At 38.8% G+C, this 12,665-nt stretch overlaps 1 protein-coding gene across 12 annotated transcripts in view; it reads right to left on the reverse strand.

Annotated features, from left to right (window-relative positions):
• ADAM22 (ADAM metallopeptidase domain 22) overlaps positions 1–12,665 on the reverse strand; it is a 131,743-nt gene that overhangs the window by 18,386 nt on the left and 100,692 nt on the right. For 4 of the 12 annotated variants that reach the window (XM_061346076.1, XM_061346073.1, XM_061346072.1 and 1 more), the window contains exons 21-29: positions 12,211–12,316; positions 11,084–11,200; positions 10,210–10,378; positions 9,139–9,247; positions 8,102–8,192; positions 6,752–6,769; positions 3,704–3,898; positions 756–856; positions 118–184 (exon numbers count right to left, since the gene is read on the reverse strand). In XM_061346076.1, the coding sequence (XP_061202060.1) occupies positions 118–184; positions 756–856; positions 3,704–3,898; positions 6,752–6,769; positions 8,102–8,192; positions 9,139–9,247; positions 10,210–10,378; positions 11,084–11,200; positions 12,211–12,316 (973 nt within the window). The remainder of the gene's footprint in view (positions 1–117; positions 185–755; positions 857–3,703; positions 3,899–6,751; positions 6,770–8,101; positions 8,193–9,138; positions 9,248–10,209; positions 10,379–11,083; positions 11,201–12,210; positions 12,317–12,665) is intronic. The other 8 variants (XM_061346080.1, XM_061346079.1, XM_061346077.1 and 5 more) reach the window with 3 other exon arrangements.

The raw sequence follows: 12,665 nt of genomic DNA on the forward strand, positions 1-12,665 counted from the left end.
AATGGGCCACAGAGCAATAATGCAGCTGTCTACTTCTCAGTACTCTTAATCTCCTTCTACAAAACACAAATATGAAAACTGTATTTTTTGGCTTTGCTTTCATAAGTTCAGACTTACTCAGTTGAATTAGACCGTGGCCTAAATCTTTTGCCTCTGACTTTCTTTCTGTTTCCTCCTATATTACCTGAAAGAAATCAAAGGATAAAGACAGACAGTAAAACAACTTGAAACTCACCTGAATCCCATGCCAAGCTGTATATTCTTTTTGCATCCCCAGGAAGAGTCATTACCTTATTAGCTTTAACCATTTAAAAGTCACAGGTCAGTCCCTCTTGATTTACCTCAGACCAGCTACACCTGACACTTAGATGATCTTTCTCTACTTTTCACTTCAACTGTGCAGAGCAATAAACTCCTTAATTTCAGCTTTCATTTGAGAAAATCACTACACTTCAAGAATACTAAACACTTCCTGACAAAATCACAGAAGCTGGCAAGAGTGTGAGTAGACTTCCTTCTCTTTTCCATGTTAGCTCACACTAGAGGAATGGGAGAAATCTCATTTCTACATCACAGAGCATTGTGTAAAAAAAGTACTTGTGTAGGGTGCTGCTAAATCTTCATTTCAGGTTAATAACAATTAGCACAATTTTAAGGGGGCATGATGTTGTCCTAAGATCAGCTAAACTTTCAGCAGAGCAGCAGTGGTTCAGAGGCTGGTTTCCACTGTGGCTAGCACAGAGGTTCACACTTACCTTGCCAAGAATTACTCCTAGGCCTCCCATTTTCACAAATGTCTGAAATATGTTTTGTGTCTGGGATCCTTTCACTCCAGGAATGAGATAATCCATTTGACCTGGAATAGGAGGGCTCAGATGCGGTTATTGTTAAGGGTGTTGTCTCACATCAGTGTTAGCTCAGCGGTTCAGAGGGTTACATTCCCGAGGCCGGTGACACAACACAGCCTAAGGTCTGTCTGCACTAGCAGAGCCTCCAGCAGTTCTGGTTAAATGCTGCAGTTACGCTACACAGCTGTCCCTGCAGCAGTTTGGTGTGCCCATGTTCAAGAGCCACGCTTCAGCACTGCCTTCTCGCATGTCTGCTGTGGAAAGCACAAACACCAGCACACACCAGATTTCGTCTGGGTTTGCAGATCTGCCCCAGTTCGTAGCTGGAAGATGCTCTTCCAACTGTGCTCATCTCAAGGTTTTTTTATCTCACCGTCAAGCATATCCTGCCTGCAAGCTACCCACTCCCTCCCTGTGCTGCTGTAGGAAAGCCTAGAGTGCTTCCCTCACCCCACTGCTACCACCCTCAGGGGCCAGGGAATCTGTGATGAGCATCCTCCCACCCACAGCTGGTGGCTCCAGTGGAGGAGGGACAACTCATGTTTGCTAATTTTGAATTTTTATACTGTTTTGTCAGCCAGTCACTACATTATGCATTTCTAACGCTAAACTCGAAGCCAAAACACCAGTCATTGTATCTAGGTGCTTGGTGCAAACCTAAATTTTTCTTTCCTTTTGTATTTCCTCTGGGAGCTAGAGGTGTGTGTGGTGGTGGTGTCCAACATGTGGGATTTTGCAACAGGCTCCCTCCTGTTGAACTACAGCTGCAGCTGAGCTCTTTGCCAGAGATCTACAATTATTTCCAAGAGAAGAAAACAAGAGGAAGTAGAAAACAGGTCAGAATAGATGTCTTATTTATTACAAAGAATTTTTGCTTAAAGGAACTATTTCTGTTGTTTCTAAGTTTGGATAATCTTGCATTTTTCAGCCTCTGCTTTCCTTGGAGGGCAAGCATCTGAGAGATGATCTTCAGTTTCCAGAAAACCAAGCTAAACCACAACCACACTGAAGTAAGGCCAGGGTTTCATCAATTCAAACTTAATTACAGCATGAAAGGTCTGAGAAGCAACGGATCTATTGACAGATTTTTTAAACATTTTCTCTTCTTAAGGGTCTGTTTTCAGGTTCACGAATGTCTTGCTATTTTCTGGTTTTGGTGTTTCATAATAGCGAGGGTTATCATAAAGTTGTGTCTTAATCCTTGAACATTCTCTGAATACCAGCTAACACCTCATATTGCCTTTCAGCATGGAGAAACCCAGGCAGCTAATGGCCCAGTCACTCTAACATCTTGCAAGAGATACCATCCCTGTCTGCGCACATTGCAAATCAAAACCAGCTTGGAAGGCAGGAAATAGCACTTAGGGCATTCAAAGAATTGCATGGAAGGACTACGTCAGCTCCACCACAATGTTAATGGAGTATTTGTCAGACTTTTCCAGACTTGACAGTGCACAACATACCTGAACTGGTGGTGGGGAACAACAAAACTCTCTAGTACAGACAGACCTTAGAAACCATTAGCTTTTTTGAACAGATAATAAACAGAGACACATGAAAGAAATGAAGTATGAAAAGAAACACAGATACTGAATGAAAGAAGAAACACATTAAGTGACATTCACTGAAAAAGAAACTTTTTTTTTCCTAACTGGTATTCAAACCCGCTTACACAAAGCTATGAAAATTTGCTTGTCTGAGACTTTTCTCAAGATTTATCCAGATGAGAAAAGATTCTCCAACACAAACAGTGCATCATGTAAGATTAATGCTTGCTCCCTGGAAAAAAAAATAATTTATCCACTCACACATCTAAAAAGCTGAATTTTAAAATTAGAAATCATTAATTAATCACTGCTACAGTTTTCCTAATAACATATTATAATAGACAGAAGTTGCATATTAGATTAAGCTGCTATACCCAAATAGTAAATGTTACTGCAAGTGTATCCCTTCCATACATTTCTCTCTATTTTCTTTGAAATAACAACATCAGCTGTATGGTTATAGGCTGCTCAGTAAGGCACTGAGAACTGAAATGCAGTTTCCTTATGAAGCAGTTCAGGACTGTCTATCCCTCCCACGGCACAGTGCTTCCTGTAAATTGTTTGAAAGTGCTAGCTGGAGATTTTCATAATTAAAGGATCTCTAACTGCAGAGGGACAGTGAGCATCATGATCTAATGACCTTAGCAATTACAAACCACTCTCAGGGCTTTTCAATGATTTTTCCATTTTTAAATGTTGTCCCTTTTTTAAAGTAACTGGAACAATAAAAGAATTAGTGAAATCTGATCAAGGGCAAAATCTAATGCTCTCCTTGGTTACTTGTAACAGCAAGCACAAAACTACAGGAAGACTTTGTAGAATTATCTTCTAAGATAACAGTTAGTGACCATTTAGTATATTAGTCTAGTAAGTGGAATAAAATGCAAGTACTGCCATCTTTAATGCGAGACAGCAAGAGTATTACCCAGTTCAACTCAGTGACTTAATGACACTGACACATAAAAACAGAACAATTACATTTATATTGAACGTTTTATGTTTATAACTATTATTGAAGCAAGACAGTGTTCCTTTTCTTTGATTACATGACCATGCATAAGAAAGTTGTGGAGTTTTTATTTAATTTTTTTTTTTGAACAAGCAATTATTATTACAGTCTACTTGAAAACAAATCTCAAGCATGGAGATGACGAAAATTTGATTAACTTAAAATTGGTTTGCAATGGAAAACTTGTTTATTCTGGCCTAATTGTAGTAAATAGCTCAGAGCATCTGGGAAAAATCAGTAATCAAAGCACAAAGGATGCAATTTCAAACATTCCACAAAGAAAGAAGAAAGAATCAAACCTGCTGCAAAACAATGAAATGTTCTGACTAATGGAATAATGGGTGATGGAACAGGTAGAAATCTGAAAATGCGACAGAAAAGCAGACCTCTTCTTAGAACTAGATGCAGAGTTTGTGCTGACTCCAGGAGGCATGTCGCTATAAAAAGAGTCGGCCTCTCCAGGCTTTTTTACATAATCTCCCTGGGGTATTTGTCTAAAGTATAATAAACATTGTAGAGTCAGAAAATATGACAGGCACCAGCACACACACAAACATGCACGAACATTAGTTTAAAAGAACGAGAGGCAAGGATAGCGATCCTTGAGGAAACCTGTTAACCACACACAATAATCCTATTAATAAATAATTCAACCATCTGGAGAGAAAACTCCCACATGCTTCTGATATGTGCAGAAAAGTGGAATGTGTGGTTTTGGTAAGGGAAAACAAAGAACATTTCACTGATAAACAATTTTCAAAGTGAATAGTTTGTGGTTCTTGAGACAAATAACCATGTTCAGACATTCCAAACAGCCCACTGCGCTCATTACAAAAAGCATCCCCAGGTACAGTACAAGTGCTACAGCCTGAGCTGAATAACATACCTGCACCAAAAATGAGCTCAGGAAAAGTGAATGTTTTTTTCCTTCTGAGGTAGATCCTTTCCATTTAATTTTTGTGATTATTATTGAATTCACTAATAGCAACCAATTGAATTGTTTAAAACTCAGAAGGAGAAAAACCTCATTTATTAACTGTTTTCTTGTGCATGGAAAATAATGCCAGTGTCAGAGGTTCTCAGCTACCTCAGTAGACTCAATCTGCCAAGACACACAGAAATAATGCCCCACATATTTGACAGCAGTTTATCCTTTTTCAGTACCAGAAGCTTGGTTATGGTGCATAAAACCATCTATGCTTTCAAAAGTCCTAATCAAGCTGTGCAAGGTTTTCTGCAGATAATGAATTCATTGCCAGCAGAAAAACTGCCATGCAAATATTCCAGTTACACTTCCATCAGGTTGAAAAATCCTCCCTAGTACAAGTAGCTACTTTGACAGTTGCCTGTATCATAACACCAGCAACTTAATTTTGCACTTCCCAAGGCCTTTTTGTCTACCCTATTAAGATGCACATTTATCAGAAGATTGATTCACAGTCAGATTGTGTCCAACTACAGACCTGAACGGGGCTCTCTTCGTTCCATATCTGAATTTCTAATGCTCCTAAAGTATTTAAAATATTCAATTACAAGGCACAGAAATCATTAGCGTAATGCAGTACTTCCACACTATCTCTTCTAGCACCTCTCAGTCTCAGTTTCTGTCCCATTCCTCAGCTGATACATGTCTGTGTTGGGAGTTCACTCAGTGTGGGCAGCTCTGCTCCCCAGAGTTCCTCCAGCAAACTGTTCCGTCGCTACACCATCAAAGATAACTTCTCCCATGTAGCTGTGCCATTTAAGCCACACTATCCCAGCCAGCACAATTCTTGCTAATTGGCTCTTTTTATTACTTTCAGTTGACACGTTTCCATTGCTTAGCAATACCAAATATCATTCCTTATGTAATGCTCAGAAATACCTCAATGTCTTGTTTTCATCTTTAAGGAGTAACCATAAACTATTAGGAAAAGAAAAAAAAAAAGGACACTCTGGAGACTCCACTGGAAATCTGTTTTTATGGAGCACTCCTTGTACATATCCAGTATTATTCTATTTAGAAGTCAGCCCATAGAACTTCATTTTCTGCATGGAGATTTGATTATTAAATATCTCCACCAACTATGCAATACCCTCCATCACCTTCACAAGCCTCAGTTTGCTTATGCTGGTTTCCACTCTGCCCAGGCTGACAGGCACAGCTGCAGACTGACTGCATCCTCACAGCTCTCTGTCCATATACTGATTTCTGGAGATGAGGGAATTTGAAACAGTTAGATTCCCTAAGACTCCAATAAGAACACACATGGGGCAGTCTCCTTCTTTATTTCAAGGTTTTAGCTGCTCTCTCCTCAGACAACACTGAAGCATGCACAGTAGAGTGACAAGATGGCAATGTTAGTCTGCATTTACAGATACATCGTGTTCCACTAAGCAGCACCAAACCCTGAAATGCTGACTCCCTTGTGCCAGGTGACATTTCCTATCTACCAACCTCTCTGTAAGGCTTGACTTCAATAGCTTTGTCTTCTTCCTGTTCCTGCCACCTATTTGACCTTATAGTACACAACCAGCACTTGGCAGTGCTTTTCTGCTTTTTTCAAGTATTTTGAGCCTGGCAGAGAAAGCACTACACAGGCAGGGGGAATGGAGAACAAGCACAATGGGTAGCAGAAGCAACAAACAAAGCAGCAGCCTGGACCAGGAGGCAGTGATACAGGCAGAAAACAGGGGAATTTGTGAAAAACTCTTATTTGGGGGCACTGGGAGAAGAAGGAGCCAAGTCCTTCCCATAAGATCCATCTGTCAGGCAGAGGACTGATAAAGGGAGATGGTCTTCCAGAAGCCAAACCCAAGTCACTAGAAACTGTTTGAGTTTTGGCCACAAGCTTAAAACTGTGAAAGCCCACCTCTGTGCTTGAGACAGTACTGTGCTTTAGCTACAAATCAATCAAGCAGGGTGGCAGGAAAGAATGGGCTCTTCAGTCGCATAGCAATTTAACTGCATTGTATTTTTAACTGCAAAGAAGCTCCAGGCATGAATTTGTCTCAGAAGGCTCCCGAACATCATGTTGATATTAATTATTCAATTCTCAGCCTCCCAAGAACACTTTTATCTCTAATAGCAGATTTTCAGTCTCTCTTATTAGAAATATTCTCCTGTTTTCCTAAATAAGATTGTCTACCTCAGAAGTAAACATTATTTTTGCTACTGAGTTCAGTGAAATCAGGATTTCAAGCAATACACTTATAGAATAAATACCAATTTCATATATACGAGCAAATATTCTTTAAAATATGGTAATTCATCACTTCAATTTCTTTATAGCATATAAATGAGCAAGAGAGAAGTAGAGCTATTTTCAGAGCTTTCTAATATACATTCCATTACTTTTATCACATACCTCTGCCTTCTGTAGTTTCTTTCCAGACAAAGAGAAGAGAAAAAAAGAAGAATGAGTTATGAGTATGCAGGTATACATGGTCAGTAAAAGAAAAAAAAATGTAAAGAGGAAAGGAAAAAATACCAACCATATAGCATCCATTCTGCATGCAGAATGAAATTTTTGCTCAAAATGTTTCTAAAGAAAACACTTCTGAAGTAATCATACTAAATCAGAATAAACTTGGAAAATATATTCACGTTGATGGCTAAAGTCAGTGCTGAGCTGGAGATGCAGTTCATGATGAGTTTAAGTCTATTCACTGTGAAGCTGCTAGTGAAAGGTGCACCGTCCACCTTCAAAAACTAATCCCACTGGCTATGTGTGATCTCAAAATGAGACTTTAACTTTTGGAGTTGTACTGAAAGTAGAAGTCCAGATTTTCAGATACTGCCAGAAGCTAAGGGTGGTACAGCAAGAGAGCATATCCTACCTTTTTACTATCCTAAACTTCATGCTTTTTACCAGAGTTCTTTTCTTATGTATTGGAGCTATTCCTCAGCCTAACAAAACAGCAAGGGATGTGCCAGTTCATTATGCCAAACCACTGGGGCTGTGTCCTATCTACAGCAGTACCTGCAAGGTGAGCCTGCCCTGCCCACCAAGCACACCAAGGACCAGTGGATGAAGAACTTCAAGAGCCAGTTTCACCCAAATACAGGTGACAAAGTAAGTACCTTAAATCTTTTCTTAATGCATGCAAAACGCCTAAACTGCTCTGCTTTTAGAAGAAATTCACAAAAGGAGAAAAACTGAAAAAGATCAGTCAGGCTAAAATAATCCATTTTGCCTCCTAGTGAGCGGAACACTGACAGTTCTACACCAGGAGAACTTGCACCTTATTTGCAAATTACAGATCTCTCTCTTACTAAAAATGTGCCTGAATTAATTTCAGGTTAAGCTGACTGAATATAAACATCTATTTGAGGAAGCCTATGGGTAAATGCTTTACTGACTGACTGAAGGCTAATCTTGCTAAATTTACTTCATCATTACGAAAGATTTATAATTGACTCAGACTGTATTCTTGTATTTCCTTTGTCAGATACAGTAAAATCAAAACCCGATCATCTACAAAAAATTAAATAACTAAAAAAGAAATAAATTTCAAACCTAGAGCAAGCTCTCCAAAAGCACATACACACATAATAATTGCCTGGAAAATGCCAATACAATAAAAATGTCACTGTATAAATATAATCCCAATAAAATTTGGATTTTTTAGATTATGATTGAATTGTTCTTATAATTAGACATCAGATGGAATAAATGTATTTTTAACCATATTAATAAAGAACACAATTTACTTACTTGTAACCCCAACCAGTTATTCCTAAAACGAGAGCCAACACTAAAATGGTGCCAGCAATAGCCCCTATTATTATATTTGTGCTAACAACACCTGGAAACACAAGAAAGGGGAAAAATACAAAAGGTTTTAGAAGAAAAACATACAAAACCAGTAAACGCACTGTCTTTCAAAAGCCTGCTTGAATAATTTGCACTAGGCTGATTAACTGCAGGCAGCAATATAATCTTGAACTATATCATAGACATAAAAAGATCATTCATAAATCAAGCTTTGACCTTTGTGTCTGTTTCTCTTAACTGAACACTTGCTACATGAGAAAATTGTGCCAGGTATGCCAATATAATGTTGTCAATATTAAACTGCTGTGGCTTATATCTTTATAAGCTGCCTGGCAAATACATGCTTACACTGGAATAAAAGTGACTGTTTGGATTTGCTTAAATCCTTTCCACAGCTGAATAAACTAACCAAAAAAGACATTCTGGAAGATGGTAAAGCTGTCTCCTAACAAGGATTTATAAGAAAAGACATTTACACCCTCATTTTTCCACAACATATCTTTCTCACGTATGTGACCCTAAAATGAATAAAAATTTTCACTCAAAAAATGTGTGCCAATGTTCCACATACTGGCTATGTAATAAAAGATTTACTCTACAAATAAAAACCAATCATGTAACACTAATTTTCCATTTACATATGAAAAGTCCAAGTAACATTTTGCTTGTCGTAATCTATTAATATACTCTGTAAGGCCACTCAGATGACTGGGACAAACAAGATGCAGCTAGACACACTGGTACCAGTCCTAAAAGGTGGGATGAGAGCTTGTCAGCAACACCACTTGCACCCAGCCCCAGGTCTGAGACCTCATTCAGACACTGAGTGCTTCTGCTGTGGGAGGAAGGCAAGGGAATGAGGCTCCTAATGGTGCATCATGTTGTATGCTAACTGAAACAGTAGGAGACCTAGTTTTGCTCAATGTACCATCCTCAAATCCAAGCCTTTCCAGTTACTGATAAAAATTATAACGTACCTTTATTGATAGCATCTTTATCAAAATACAGATCATCTTTGATGCGAGAACTGCAATCTTCTCCTCCCCAGAATCGGTCACAGACACACTTTATTTCATTGCTACAAACCTGCAGCCAAAAGCACAGCTCAGAATAAAATCATAAAATTGATCTAGTCACCTAATTAGTATCTAGGGACAGTCATACAGCCCTGATTTTGCCTGCAAAGTTTTCAAAACATTTTAAATATACAGCAAATTTTAATTTATATATTACATATAAACATATTAAATCTATTAAATCTATTATTATACCTTATATATAAAGGTGTGTAATACGTATTATGTACATTCATATATTTTAATGTAATCTATATTTAATAGAACCATTTCTAAGTGCTTTCAGAGACTGAACCTCAAAGATTATTTTCTTTTTCTCAAAATATGATCAAGTGGTTAATTTCAAATTAAAATGGGAGTTCTAATGCAGTGCGAAAGACAAAAAACATTATGACAGAACAACTCCTTTGATCTCAGCTCAGCCACAGGGACTTGGACACTGTTTCAAACTGTCTGCAGGACAAGGGGACTTGCCAGGGCTGTGCACCAAGCAGAGAAGATGCCACTAGCCGAGAGCGAGCTCAATGCCCTTTTCTCTAGAGCAAAGTAACTCTCAGAATCCAGCAACTTTATGAACCTTCTTGGCTGTTGACACAATAAAGAGGGAATGAGAAGGAGCATCTGGAAGAACAGAGACCCAAGTTTCTCAGTTCATACTACCTTTATATTTTCCAGTACACTGCCTGAGGAAATATCAATCAAGTTAACAGAAGTGATAGTGAAAGAATCAATTGATAATTTTTTTGTAAGACTAATACATACTTACTATGACTCATTGTTTAAGATGCCTTGACTGCAATGCATTATGTTTACTTAAGCGCCTTCTCCCCTTTTCCTTTCCAAAAGCTTCTCCAGCTTCAGAGACTTCAAGAGTCATGCTTCTGGCTTGCTGAAAGGTCTAGCTATTGTACTACACAAAGCCAGGTACTGAGCAAAAATGGAAAAAAAGGATTAAGGAGTACAAGAACATACACCGTGTCCTGAACAAATCTGGCTGTCTGTGGTGCCTGGACAGGTACTGAAGTTGAAGGCCTTGGTGGGGAGGCAGCGATGCTCAAGGCAAACCATGTTTGGCCCACAAGGTGTCCCATTCTCCACATAGCCCAGGTCCGTCTCCTCATCAAGCTTCACATGGCCACCACTGCAAGACAACCAAGAGGACCCTGGAGACTTGTGCTGTGATTACATGGGACTGCGTGAGAGAAACTGGGCTTTGGGCTGCTGCCTTCTGTTTGCATTATACAATGCCCAGGACCAGGAAAGAGTAAGTATTGCTTAATTTATCTCACTGGCCCTAATGTGAAACAAACTAAATCACAGTGTATCTACATCAAACAAACATAATGGTGGGAAAAAAAAGACCATTTTTCCTGTGTAAGAGCCATTTTTAGATAAAACACTGAGTTTACTTGTGTAGGATTTTATTACATCTAACAATTGTGTGAAGCTATAAGAACACACCAGGTCTATAATTGTGATACAGCTAACATACTGCAAGGTATTAAGCTGCCAGTTAGCTTTGGCAGTGAAGGCATATGTCTAAGTATTTGAGCATATTAAGTGCTTTACAAATATTAAAGAATGTAAAATTCAGAGGCCAGAGAAGAGCATTATGTCTCTACAGGAAAAATTAACCACTACATAGAGTGGACTGCAAAACAGCTGCATTCCCCACATGCAGTCAATTTCCTGAAGCTTAACATAAGCTGAGCTGGAATAATGATTATGTGTTAATAGAAAAAAAAGTAATGGAAACAGTTGTTCTCCACTTAGGAATAAGAAAGCTGCTTTTCTGTGCAAGATGGATACTAATTGTCTCTGTTCTGATCTCACAATTTCCAATTACCTGCAATTGTAGACTTTTCCAAACTGCAGGATTGATGATGTGATTTCACCATCGAGTTCTCCAAGTCTGGGTACACTGGATATATTGGAGCACAGAAGGTATCCACAAAGCACATCCCTGCATTGAGAGAATAAACATGGAAAAATAAACTCATGGCAAAGAAAATGGACAATCAAAAAAATGTGGTTTTCTTCACTTGCTTTGTAACATGTTTGCCATTCCTTGCTTTCCTCCCACTGACAGTAACTCCCATAAATAGTGTCTTGTTTCCGAAGAAGATTATTTTCCTTTGAACTTGGACTGGGAAAAGAATCTTTTTTGTGATGTATTATCAAAAATGCTCTGAGCAATAGCAAGCAGGGAGCCGTCAAGAACAAACCACATAAAAATGATCAAAATATCCTATCAAGGTATAATAACTGGTCCATAAAGGAGATCAGTAGATACTAGCTTTAAAACAACTCTCATATGACACATGTAAGGGAACTAGAGACACCAAATCTAATTCAGCTGTTGAACAGACTTTACGACTCATATGCAGAGACTTATGTGTGTCAGAAAAGAAGGGTCTGGCCTCTCCCATATTACTGAGTATCTTTATTCATTCAGTTGTAATGGAGCAAAAGTAAGGTTATAAGATCTGCACAGAAAGGTTGAAAAAGACACTGCTTCAACTGTAGGCAGGACTATGATTCAAATGGCATTGATGGAATTGAGAACTCGTCTGAAATACTAGGGTGCAGTTTGACAAGGACTGGCAAAAGGTTCAGAAATAGGCAGAAATAATCAACTGCATAAATACAGAATGTGAAATGCTGGTTTAGGTAGCAACCTGCAGGACACGGGAAAAGTTACAACATAATGGAAACCAAACACAACTTGACAATGCAATGGCACAGCATAAAAGGTGAACACCACACTGAGACATGAAACCTCTGCACTGCTGAGCCTCACCAAGAGTCCTGGGACAACTTTTGGTCTAAGTGCTTCCAAAGCTCAGATAGCTTCAGAATTCCCTGCACTAAGATCTGCAGAAGAAGGCTTTTTGAACCTCTACGTGCCAGCCAAAGAACTGTATCAGGAATAAAAATTCTCATACCAGTTGTTTTCCAAATGGATCAACTTACTGTTTATTGCACTGTATCCAAGAGTCCTTGTCTCTTCCACAGTTTCCTTTCTCAGTCCCTTCAATATTCAGCTTCTCATAGCAGTACTTGTCAGCAGCTGTCACTTCTAAAAACAGAGACAAATCTCTTCTAAGATGGTGAAGACTTTGAAAAGCCAGGTCCTGGAAAATGGGGATGTGCTATTAAAGCAAGCAGAGCTTCCCAATCTGTGAACTGCAGTACCATGGTCTGCAGGTGGCCTGTGAAACTGCGCAGCATTCTCAATGAAAACGTTTATGTTGGCACTGTAGGACTGTTCTAAGATTTTGTTCAGACTGACCAGGGTTTATTCCTCTATAAGCCACTGAAATAAATCAACAAATATGTGCATATGCTCCCCATGTGTTTATTAATCAGAACTTAAACCTAAGACTTCAGAAAAATCACCATTAAGTTATCCAACACTAGAGAAAGAG

This window comes from Neopsephotus bourkii, unplaced genomic scaffold, assembly GCF_033783945.1.
Source record: "Neopsephotus bourkii isolate Nb327-2 ecotype Australia unplaced genomic scaffold, CSIRO-AGI_Nbou_v1 NB_257, whole genome shotgun sequence".
In the NCBI taxonomy this organism is placed as follows: Eukaryota; Metazoa; Chordata; class Aves; order Psittaciformes; family Psittacidae; genus Neopsephotus; species Neopsephotus bourkii.